Source organism: Sciurus vulgaris, assembly GCF_902686455.1.
Source record: "Sciurus vulgaris genome assembly, chromosome: 5".
Lineage (NCBI taxonomy): Eukaryota > Metazoa > Chordata > Mammalia > Rodentia > Sciuridae > Sciurus > Sciurus vulgaris.
This window is the reverse complement of record NC_136465.1, coordinates 97,557,221-97,569,791: the sequence shown is the minus strand read 5'-3', so window position 1 is coordinate 97,569,791 and position 12,571 is coordinate 97,557,221. Positions and strand designations below refer to the sequence as shown.

The window sequence follows — 12,571 nt, the reverse complement described above, 5'->3', positions numbered from 1 at the left end:
TAAGCAACTCCTGGGTTCAATCCCTGGTACTGAAAAAAATAAATAAATTTAAAATAAATAAAATACATTATTTTTAAATAAATAATTATTTTTAAATAAATAAATAAAATACATTTAAAATAAAATAAATTTCCCAATTTAATAGAAAATGACTGAGGGTTAATTGTAATTAAGACATGAATCTTTAGGTTTTAAAAAGCACAGTAACTCCAACCATGATACTAAAAATAATTTTCTATCTAGACATGTCATACTGAAAATGTAGGACACTAGAATAGAGTGGATGTCAAAAGAATCTGGAGGGGAAAAGAGTAAAACAGACTACTGACAAAAAAGGAGCAACAATTAGGCTGCAGCTGACTTCTCAATAGTAGTGATGAAAGTCAGAAGATAGGAGACCAGGGTCATCAACTGAGGTCATCAAGCTAGAATGCTATATCAAGGGAAATTATCACTGCACCTTTGATAGGAAAACTATCAAGAGCCATCTAGGCTAAATATGCCAGTTTCCTCTCAGTCCTCTGTAATAGGTTGGAAACATCTACTAGATGTTCAGCTCACTCCGATTTACTCCACCAACTTTACCCTTGTCATGTCCCCACGACCCCTTCCTGAGAGCTTAAAAGATAGGCTTTCAATTCTTGTCTTTCTTAAGAGTTTTTGTCGGTGTTGCTCATACTATCTTCCTAGAAATATTTTCTTACCTTAAATTCGAAGAATTGCCTGGTTTTCCACTATCCCTTTATGCCCTTTCCTAGTCTTCTGCAGTGATTCCTCATCTCCTCTGGGTCTTCTGTAGTTGCAGTCTGGACCTCATCTCAGTCTGTCCTCATTCTCTTGGTGATCTTATCCAGAATCAAAGCATTAAACCCCTAGATCCTGGATGGATGAAGATATATATAACCTAGATTTTTTATATTGCATATCCTTTTAGAATTAATGGATTGTATATAACCAACTGGTTAGTGGTCATCTACCTAGATGGCTAAGCAGGATCCTTATATGTTTAAAGCAACCCTAATTATCCCCCACATAGATTCTTCCCATAGCTACTTTCATCTTGGTTAATGACAACTCCATCTTTCCATTGTTTAAGCTAAAAGTTTTGGACTTGCCTTTGATTCTTCTTTCATCCTTGATTTGTTTTTCTAATGCACCAGAAAATCTTGTTGCTTCTGCCTCATTCCACTTCACTCAACTATCTTACCCAGGCTGTGCTATCATTTCTTGCCAGGGTTAATTTAAAAAATATCTTCTTTTGCTTCCCTAATATTTATTATTAACCCAGCAACTGGAATAATTATTTTAAACATGTAAATCAGATAATGTCACTCTGCTCGATACACTTCAGTGGTTCCCCATTATACTGAGACAAAAATTAATGTAGTTATCTTCTGATATCTCCTTCCCCCAGTTCTACATCTAAGCCCAATTGTGTTCATCTTTCTTTAAAGTTCTTTTTGCTCAATGTGTTCCAACCACCCTGGCTTCTTCATTCTTCTCTAAACATGTGTGCCATGATCACACTAAAGGGACTTTCTACTATCTTCATCAAATGCTTTCTGCCCAGAGAAGTACACGGTTCCTTCCCTCAACTTCAAGACTCAGATGTCACCAGCTCCATGAGACTTGCCATGCCCACAATATGTAAAACTACAGCTCCCATGCCATCCTCCCCAGATTTCTTACTTCCTTCACCCTACTGATTTTCCCTAGAGCACATAGTACTTAAAATAGTTTACTTGTTTGTACCTCTGCCCACCCATTTCTCTCTCTCTCTCTCTCTCTCTCTCTCTCTCTCTCTCTCACTCTCTCTCATATACTCATGCATAAACTCCAAGGAGAGAGAGAATCTTTCCTGCTCATTTGTTGATTGCTGGAAGAGTGCTTGCCCACGTTACTGCTCAAAAACTACTAAGTGAAAATCCATCCTTTCAGAACAGGATGTACACTTGGAATTTTAGTAGTCTGGAAGGCTCATGGTGGTATACAGAACTGTGATTTAGGTTTTTTCTAGATTTACTTTTTCTGCATTTTCCTCTCTCTAATTATGAAATGTCACTGTTTCTAAATGTCACCATTACATTTATAAAAGTATGAGAGCCATGAAATCAAGCACATGTCACTTTTCCAAATATAGTCAGCATCATTTGTCTATTCACAATCCTCATGATTTTTGTTGTTTCAGGAATTGCTGTTCAGTCAATCTGTCTTCCACACAGAGCTGATCAATTTGAAGCAGGGATTCTGGGCATGGCCAGTGGATGGGGCAAGATTACAGAGAGTAAGAGGCATCAAAACAAATGTATAGCACATTTAATGATTTCTGGGGAGAACTTAAGTAAAAATACTTAATTTGTTAAGTAACTCCCTCATATCATAAAACCTAGGTTGAATAAAGAAACTTCAAAGAACCATCTCCGAAAATAAAAAGTTAAACTTAAAAAAAAAAATGCATAGTACTTTCTCCAGGTCTCTGTATGCTCAGGAGAAGCAGAAGTGATTTTGTTGACCATGAATAATTTATAGACATCTCACAGTTAGGAAAAAACCTATTCTTATCACTCCTGCTGCTGTAATTTTTGTTAGGTACATCGGATAAAGGAGGCTGGAGGTAAGGATGATAAAGAAGAATATGGTAAAAGGATAATCAGGAAATAGAAGCAATAGTTAAACTTCCTCATTTTTAATACCATGACCTTTTATAAAGTTCAACTGAAAGAAACAGTAGACGGGTCACTTCCAGAGGCTTGGGAGATGGTAGAAATGGGGAAATATTGGGCAAAGGGTACAATTATATGATAAGTTCTGGAGACCTAATGCACAGCATGGTGCCTATAGTCAATAATAACTGTACACTTGAAATTTGCTATGAGAACAAATCTTAAGTATTCTCACTACAAGGAAAAAGGTAATTGTGCTATCATGTTTGTGGAAATCATCTCACATTTACACATTTATTAAAACATCACATTATATACTTTAAATATGAATAATACTTATTCAATTATATGTCAATTATATGTCAATATAGCTTAAAATTATGATTTTTTTAACAATAGACTTTTATAAAACTTTGCCTTATTGACTGAAGCTTTCCTCTTGGGGAAATGTTTAAGCATATATTAAGAAAAGTCACAATTGCCTGTAACCTGAAAACTGCTGAATTTCTTAGCAATGTCCATTATCACATATCTGATCCTAGAAACAATTTACACCCCAAAAACGTCTTCTACATCAGCTTAAAATCTATTTGAGATAGTTTTACATGTGTAGGCTACTTACTAATTTGTTTCAAAGGGGACAGTTGTTAACTAATTTGTCAGTTTTCTCTCTATAGATTCTGAGGATTCAAATGTCTTACAAGAAGGGGAACTTCCCATTATGGATGACGGAATGTGTACTTCTGTGCTCAAGAGTATGAACCCTTCTTCTCTGGGAAGGACCCTGCTGTGTGCCATTTTTCCTGATAGGGGAAATGATGCCTGCCAGGTACCAAAATATAAACCAGCTAGTTATTTAGTAAAGTGGGTGAAAGTGGATTCTGCTTTTTCCCATGAGCTGCTTTGGGGAGTTACTCCTTCAAAGTTCCTTTTCCCTTCATCTTTCCACCTGGCTTCTACTGAAAATGTGTTTGGCCTAAGCTGAGAGAATTTTTTCCTATGCCCATTTCTACACATTATTTTGGTGAGCTGGGGCATGGGGGTTATTTTCAGTGTGCCAATCTAATGGAATCAAACAAAATGATAATCTTGGAAATCTAATAAAGTCCAGCTGTGAATTGTTTTTTATTTCACAGTTTATTAAACACTATAATTTTTTTCTTCAATACAAAATGTTTGACCAAAAATGAATAGCTTTAGTAACTGTTGAGTAGATGTCATGAGAGCCAGCTCCCAAGACTAACAACAACTTCCCAAATAGTAACTTCACAATCTTTATGAGATGCATAAAGAGGAAAGAGACTAATTTGTGAAAAACATGAGTCAAGTTTTAAATAAGCCCTCCAAAGCCCATCATCTTCCCTATTTATTTTTTTAAGGTAGGACATTAGAGTCGTTATTCTTTGCCAGAAAGCAACGTGAAATTATTGTGGGAAGCTCCCTGGAGTTAAGTACTGGAAGAAATTTGAAGTTTTTCTTCAAGGGGATGACAAGAGGAGTTTGGGAGGAAGCTAGAAACTTCTTTCTAAACTGGATCACAGTAGGCTTAAGGTGCTCTGTCCTTTCTGTAACTGCCAGAGCAGTCCTTTTGTTGGTGAAACACTCTAACAATCCTGTACCTTTTGAGGAAAGTTTAATCGGACACAAGATTGTTTGAGACATTTTCAAAGAAACATGTTCTGAAATATTATTAAAGACAGACTCCTAAAATCTTGGGTTCTTTATCTTATACACCTAGGACAAATTTGAGCTTCCTAGGCTTTCTGTTCTTAAAGCTCTTAGTCCCTCAGGGCTCTGTTCACTGATGCTGTGATCTTGGAAGAGGACTTACCCTTTCCCAGCTGCTTAGGTGACGAGGTACAGTAGAAGCATATAACTGTGACCTCTGCCCCTGCCTCCTCCTTTTACTCATGTTTGGAATGTATGTGGTAGTTCTAAAAAAATAGATAAAAGAGAAAAATTGAGTATTCGCTTGAAAGATTGCAGTCAGTCAGTGGAAGGATCTTAAATCTTGGTGAAAAGATGAAATTAACAATGATAAAATGACCACATGGATGATCAAAATGTCGATGGACAGTGACTGGTGGACTTCTGTGCTTCTGCCTCTTTGAGGTGAGTGCTGACGTTTGTGGAACTGACATATTTTAATCTGCGAATATTTTCAATTTATCTTTTTCTCCTACAAAGGGGGACTCTGGAGGACCACTGGTTTGTAGAAAACCAGATGGAATCTGGACTTTGACTGGGATGACTTCCTGGGTTGCTTGTTGTGAGAGAGGTTTGGTTTCTCAAAAAAACTATGACACAAGGGCATTACCTGGCATTTTTTCCAAGATGTTTGAGTTGATGGATTTTATCACTCAAAACATGATCACAGGTAAGTAAATTCTTTCTTCCTCATTTCATTCCAAGTCAAAAACCAATCATGCTTATCTCAAGAGTCATTACTCTAATATGTTATGAAAGAATCAGAGCAAAGCTTTAGAACAAAGCAAGAATGTGACTGACTTTAAATTCTGAGTCCAATGTCTATAATCTTGTCTCAGAATTCTTGAACATTGATACCTATGAGTTTAACTCAAGCTGAATCCCTGTATAAACTTTTCATGAGCTGTCTTTTGGCATTTGAGATTTTAAAAACAGCCCTTGAAAATAGACTCGGCTGAGATTCTTTCTTCATTGATTCATTTGATGTGTTTCCTCTACATTACTTAAAAACACTAAAAATGGGTCATTTCTCTCCCACTTCTCCCATTCAGACTTGTTAATTTTCCTTGGAAAACTGTGGGGAGGGGAAATGAGAGAGACTTTGGAGAATTAATTTTGTTCAGTGACACTAAAATATGGCGTAGGAAGATGTGGGTCTGGAGAGCCAAATGTATCCTCTAGGAACTTTCTAACTACTTGGGAAGCAGGGGAAATGTTGTGATAACAGATGAAGTGCAAATAAACCTGGATGGTTGTAAGAATGCTGAGGAGGAGGGGGTCGTGGCCTCAGAGTCCAGAAGGTTCACAGAAAATGGTATGAGGCACTGCGGAACAAACTTCCTGGAACACATAGTTTAATATAGGAAACAAATGTTTAAGGGCCAAGACTCAGAGCAAAACCTCATATTCCTTCCGTCTCTCTGTCCCTCCTTTGTTGGTGTCCAAGGTTAGCCACCTAGCTGAGGACTTGAACAGCTGCTGTCGGTCCAGCTGCAGGCCAACACTCCCTCAGACTGGGAGGACTCTTGGCTAACCGCATCTGATCTTTATAGTGTCATGGACACTATTCACTACACGACTGCAGGGTCAGGTCCCTCCTGGTAGTGACTGCATTCTACTGAACAAAGATTAGTAACAGTGATGGAATTTTAAAGGGCAATGAAATCAGGCAGTAGCAGTTAATTCCACAAATGAACATCAGAAAATAAGGGATTTATTTAAGTAACACTTCCTTAAAATCAGCCTTCTAGACTGTCATCTCCTTTTGTCCTATTTGCTTATTTCAGTCCCTGCTCTGAACTACCTCACATAACTGGCTGTTTTAGAAATAGAATTAAATTTAGTTTTTCACAATCTTAAAATCAAATGAATTGAATCTTTCATATTCTTCAAACCACCCTCACAAACCATCAGATCAAAGAACTTCCTCCTTCCATGTTGTCTCTCAGTCTTTTTAAAAGACATAACAGGCCACTGACTCTGAGCAAATTTCTCTACATTGGTTTAAGTAGAAATCATAATGCATAATCTTTAAATGTTACTTTGTCACAATTTTCACTGAAATAATTATTTATTGTTGGGAAAGGTATTAACTCTTTTACCCTCTATATATTTGGATTGGGGCTGACCCCTTTCAGAAGTGAGTCCAAGGTGTGTAACAAAGGGCCTGAATTCTGTCCAAGGTGTGGATGGAAGCAAGAGACAAGAAGCTATGCATAATTTTAATTATCTAGATAGGAAGTTGAATTAGGGAAAATCATTAGGAGAAAGCAAATGCAATCATACCACAGTCATAAATGAATTATACTTCCATTTTTAAACTTTCAATGTATCAGTGATTTTTAATACAGAGAACTTCCAACACTTAAAACCTAACATTGCATCTGAATTTTGAGTAAATGAAGACTTGCCATGTCATTACTAAAAGCTGTATATAATTATACAGTGTTGCATTACGATTACCCAGGACATTGTAGTAGAGATAGGTGAAAACCATATCAGTCCCATATTATATAAATTTGACAGCGTCAGTGTGACTCATGATTTGAGAAAGTTGTATAAGTGTTAAATCTGAAGAACTCTGTTAAAGAATATTATGATTCAAAACTTTTCTCAAAGACTGTTTACAAATACAACGTTTAGATTATATATCCATTAAGGATATGTTTGCATAAATGTAACTAATATAAATTGCATAGTTTCAGGATGACATCTATACCCTTTTGAAATGTCTAGAAATGGGGCAAATAATCTACTTATTTAACGTTTTCTTAAAGATTGTAAACCTCCGGGGACAGTATTATTTGGAGACAGTGGGAAGATTCATTACTCCTCCTCCAAAGAAGACAACTATTCTCATAATAGGTATGTATCCTAAATATGAATGATTCTTGAGTTTTCCTTCTCACCGAAAATCAGATAATTTTATCTTTTTAAAATTTGTATTCTTTTGAGATATAAGACAGAGTATATTTTGATATATTTATACAAACATGGAGTATAACATTCTAATTGGGGTCCTGGTCTTGTGTTTGTACATAGTGTGGCAATTCATTAATTTAAATTACCATTTTTTTGGCAAGTCAGTCCAGCATCTCCAATTCTTTATCTGATTAATATAAAAGTACATATTCCATCTGATATTTTCTGGTTGGCAAATGTCTACTAATTGGCATTTGAGAGTTATTAACATAAATCATCAACCCAAGTAGTGTTAAAATTAAAGCTTGCCTGAATTGATGAGTTCAAATATCTAATATTAAAATCATCTGGTATGAGATTGCTATGGGAACTTAGTGATTAATCCAGGCATGCCTATTTCTATAATCATAGTAATATTTTAAGTAGAAAATAGAACATAGTTTATGCTATATAAGTTCAAGGGTATTGAGCTTATTTGATTTTATTTTTCCCTATCTATCTTGTCCTCTATGTGGATAAGGATGTCTTTAAACTTTGGAAATTGATTTTTTGCATGTCTCTCATTTTCTTAAGGGATCTAAATTCATTTTTAAAATTTCAAGAAATTTTTGAAGACTATTCAAAAGTCGATGACAGTTCTATGAATTTATAATCTGGGAAAGAAGAGAAAGCTTGACAAAAAACTACACTAAAATAAAGGGATGAAATAAGCTTTTATAATCCACATTATTTATAAAATACCATAAGTAAGTTCTATGGACAATGGAGGCCGATTCTCGGGAGGTGTTTTGCAAGGGGTATGAGTGTAGAGTGGGATGGGAAAGAATGCCTTAGTTATAAAGGGTGGCATTGAAACTAGGGGTTAAAGGATAGTTGTGATTCTATTGCTGTGAGGTCCTTTGTAGCTCTAATATCTAAGATTTCAAGAGATGGAAATGAGGGATGAGGTCCTCTCAAGGAAAGACAATTTTGTGTAAGCAATGTCAAGGAGGTGGGAAAGGTCAGGTTTGTTTGAGCTGTGAGTGTCCTGGGATCTGCAGTAGCAGTAGATGATGAGGATTGAAATTGATGGTCAGGACTGAATTGTACAGGACCTTAAATTCCATGAAAAGGAAGTTTAGACTTTATGCCAGAGGCCATGAGAGAGTCAAATGATGGAGAGAGTATAATTTTTAAAAATTAAAATGCATACAAGTATTTACACATAGGATGGGAAACTGTGGCTCAATTGCTGCTCATATTTAAGGGACTTTTACCTAAGGGACTTTTTCCTAAGTCAGCCTTGTGATAAGAAGAGGCCAGTAAGTTTTTGTCATTTTCATTTAAACTATTAGAAGAATGATATCTAAGAACAAGAGAGAGTTCTGTTTTATGAGTCTCAGATGGGACTTCTAGGTACCATCTTTAGACAGGGACATTATTAAGCTAGAATTCAATTGAAAGGACAATGACTAAAATGGAATATTTAGTGTATGGTGTTGGAGATTGAACCCAAGGGCTTGTGCATGCTATGCAGGTGTTCTACCACTGAGCTATATCCCCAACCCCAAGGAAAGAAATTTAAAATGTTTAAAGAGGTATGGTTGAAGAAACTAGAGAGATCTTTGAATCAAAGACAGGAGGAAAAAGGAACTGCCTTTATCTGAGAATCTACTAGAAAAACAGATCAGACTTGTTCTGACCAACTGCAGAGCAGAGAACTAGGATTGCTGGGTAGAAGTTAGAAGGTAGATTTTTAACCCAATATTAAGTACTTTCTAATTTGAGAGATTGGATGTTGGTCTGTTTCAGGTGTAACCAATGTCCTTGATAAGTGGGGCATTTGAGCAAGCTATTTGTATATTGGGTAAGCTATTTGTGTATTGTATATATATTTGTATACTGCAAATGGCAGTCCGTGTACTCTCAGACACAGCAATTCAGGTATTTCAGAGATCTCTGCAAGGAGTTTCAAGAAAAAGGGAGTCAAAATGAGTTCATATAAAGTGTCATTAAATGTGGAAATTCAAAAACTTGAGAGCTGAGTCAGCTGACCAGAAAGAATATTTTAAGAGATTATTGAAGATTTTGTATCTCATGAAACCCTAGGGGTGTGACAGACATTGTTTTAAGTGCTAGGAAGGTAGCAGTGAATCAAACATAAACACTGTTTTTGTGGGGCAAGTTAGAAGGTAGTAATGGGATAATAACAAAAAAATTACCTGCAATAGTAGAAGGTGAAAAATACTGTGCAGAAAAAAATTTATAAGCACAGGGATTGAACCCAGGGCCTTGTGCTTGTGAGGCAACTGAGGTATATTCCCAGCTAACTTGGTTTTATTTAACTAAGCAATCAAAAGAATGGAACTTCTACTGTCTGGTGAGGAAGATGGGGCAAAGATTTTTTAGGTAGTAAGGTCAAAAGAAGCCTTTTGTTTGGATAAGACCCACTGCATTTATGGGCAGAAGAGAGTAAGAGTTGAGAGAAAACATACAGAAATATGAAGTAATTCTCATGAGAATACAGCAAATAATTTTTGGTTTAGAAAGAAGGAAGAATAAATCCTTTCCTGGGAAAGAGGCAGAAGTTAATGTAATCCACAGGAAAGATGAAGGGAATTATACAAGATGTCTTGGTAATCATACAAGATTTCAGTTGCTTCAAGTTTAGAGGATGAAGTTGAGATTAAAAAGTAAGGAATATAATTGACAGTTTATAGGAATTAAAGTCAATGTAAATTTTTATGGTAATTTTCAACAAATCTAAGGCAATTTTTTTTTTTTTGCAAAATACATTGTTTTATATACCACCAATTCAGAAAACACAGTTCCCATATAAAATAGGAACACCAAAGACTATGTGGAAAATTCATGCTCCAACCTTGTCACTGGAAAGGGAGGTAGAAAAAAATCTTTCCTGAGAATCCAAATCACATGCTAATACTCATGAAGATCACAACAGAAATTCCCACCAAAAGTATAGCCCAAACTGCCTCACACAGAAAAACTTGGCAGTATGAAGTTGATAGTGCCTCCAGATGATTGGCAGATGTCAAAGTAAGTCCTTCCTGGAAGACCTTTCAGTCCAGCCCAAGGGAAATCATAAGACTCCATTGTAAGAAGCATTCTGATTTCAGACTGTTAAGATATGAAAAGATGTGTCTTGGAAATAATGTATGAGACCAACTTACATAGTTAGTGGCTTTTCTAGCATAGTAAGCAGGATTGAATACTGAAATGGTCCTGTAAATTCCAAATAGCACTAATTAGGAAATGGTAAGGGAGAAATATGTAAAGAAGGAGCAGGGGGTTGTGTATTCCCTCCAAACCTTTCTTTTTTTCTGGTGGGAGATAGCTAGAATTTCAGAAGGGGTAGAGAGATGGCACCCAGGTTGCCCTCTGTCCTTCATACCCATGACAGATTTCGAATTTCCCAGAGCTTAGAACTTATCTATCATATATTGAATACTCAATAGATATTTGAATGAATACATCAATGATTTTGGCACCCCTCTTTTGCTTGACTAGACTTCGGGATCCTTCTGAATACAGCAGTTACTAACAGTAAATCAAGGTCGCCATGTTATTTGAACCCTATTTTCCATCTCTGAGTTAAGAGATTTTGAAGCATAAAATAATTTGAAAACAGGAGAAAGTACTAGTACTTTGCAATCATGACACCTAAACTATAGCTCTTATTATATAAGAGATTCAATGAGTCTTTTAGTATCAATGCCAGTTTTCTCATTTGAAATATGGAGAGTAATTTCTCTCCTGTTCTCTCAGAGAGGTATAATGAGTCTCAAAAAGGATGATGGATGTACAGTGCTTTTTCAATTGAAGTGCTTAGAAAAGTGAGCTATATAATATTTTAGGCAGCTTATTGCTTTTTAAATGGAAATTCTTAAAAAGTGATTTTAATACTATTTTAGGTTGCCTATTTTATATCTATATTCAGGATGATAGATTTGAATAGAAAGATTAATTTGAAGAGTTTTTCCTTAAGAGGGAGTTGTTTGGCAAGAAGAATTATTAGTGTCTGGCTTTCAGAAATTGGGCATAAAAGAGCCCTGAACATTTATTCATCCTAGAGTCCTGAACATTTATTACCCAGAGAGAAGTAGGCTATTAACATCTAAGGTTGTTGATGAAGACTGCCACACTTTAGAAAGAAGTTCATTCTGACATGTTAGATTTCAAATAAGATTGCATTCAGATGAATGTGACTTATGAAAGAAGTTGGGAATTGTGGTCCAATGGGATTTTTTTTTCTTAAATAGTATAAATTCATGTGAGGAAAATAAAGGTAAAGTATTATGTTATAAATTATGTAAGGCTATTTTGAAAATGTTTAGACATGTTTCTAAAGATGTTGGTGAAAGGTCACAGCTGACCTGACGAGGGAGTTAGATGACCTTGCCACCCCAGGGACTGACTTAGCATGACCTTGGAAGATCTGGCTGGCTAGAGGTAACGTGTGCTGCACAGTCAATCCATAATTCATGAGAATTCATTGTCCATAGTTCAACTTCTAGGTGAATAGTATAAATTTTAATTAGACTAATGATGACATAGAAAAATCTGAGAAGTTTTCTTCAGTTTATAGATGAAAATTCTAGTATTTTTTTAACTACGCAAAATTTAAATGGTGGTTTCTGGTCATTTCCTAATTGGTACTTGTGTCTTTGTTGCATAAATGTTAGCAATTTGGGCATAAATATATTTCTCCACATAAGGAATTTGTTGTTGTTGTTGTTTTTATCTTCTAATATCCTGCAAAATTTTACTGTTGATAAGTTATAAACTAAAGCATGAACCTCTGGATCTTATTTCCAAACTTGCATTAATTTTATTTTTTCCCTGCTCTTACCCCAGTTTATGTATCTGGAAAATAATGGTACCAGAAGATAAAATTATCCTGATAAAATTTACAAGTCTAGATATAGAAAATCCAGTTGGATGTGATCACGACTACGTATCTTTACAATCAAGTGATGGAGCACTTATTAGTATGTTAATTTATTTATCATTTTAGAATACTTAAAGAAAAATGCTAAAATATCTCAAGTGGGATTTCTGCACCCAGGATAATTGTTTTATCTTACTTACTGTGCCCTTCTAAAAGGGGGTGGATGCGGGAGGTTGTAAGAGTAGAAACAATAGCATATTATCTTATCATTTTCTTCATTGTTTTTCTAAATCAGACACCAAATATCACATTCCTTTCTCAAGTTTAATAACAGCATTGAATTAAATTGATATCACAATTGCCAGAAAACCACCTTTTGCGGAAAGGTTAA

The 12,571-nt window shown here is 35.6% G+C and overlaps 1 protein-coding gene across 1 annotated transcript in view; it reads left to right on the top strand.

Annotated features, from left to right (window-relative positions):
• The window catches only part of OVCH1 (ovochymase 1), a gene marked incomplete at its 3' end in the record, with an annotated part of 58,333 nt that overhangs the window by 4,972 nt on the left and 40,790 nt on the right, over positions 1 to 12,571 (top strand). Inside the window, 5 exon segments of the mRNA XM_079139887.1 lie at positions 2,189 to 2,284; positions 3,320 to 3,492; positions 4,851 to 5,040; positions 7,148 to 7,235; positions 12,147 to 12,280. Coding sequence (XP_078996013.1) covers positions 2,189 to 2,284; positions 3,320 to 3,492; positions 4,851 to 5,040; positions 7,148 to 7,235; positions 12,147 to 12,280 — 681 coding nt within the window.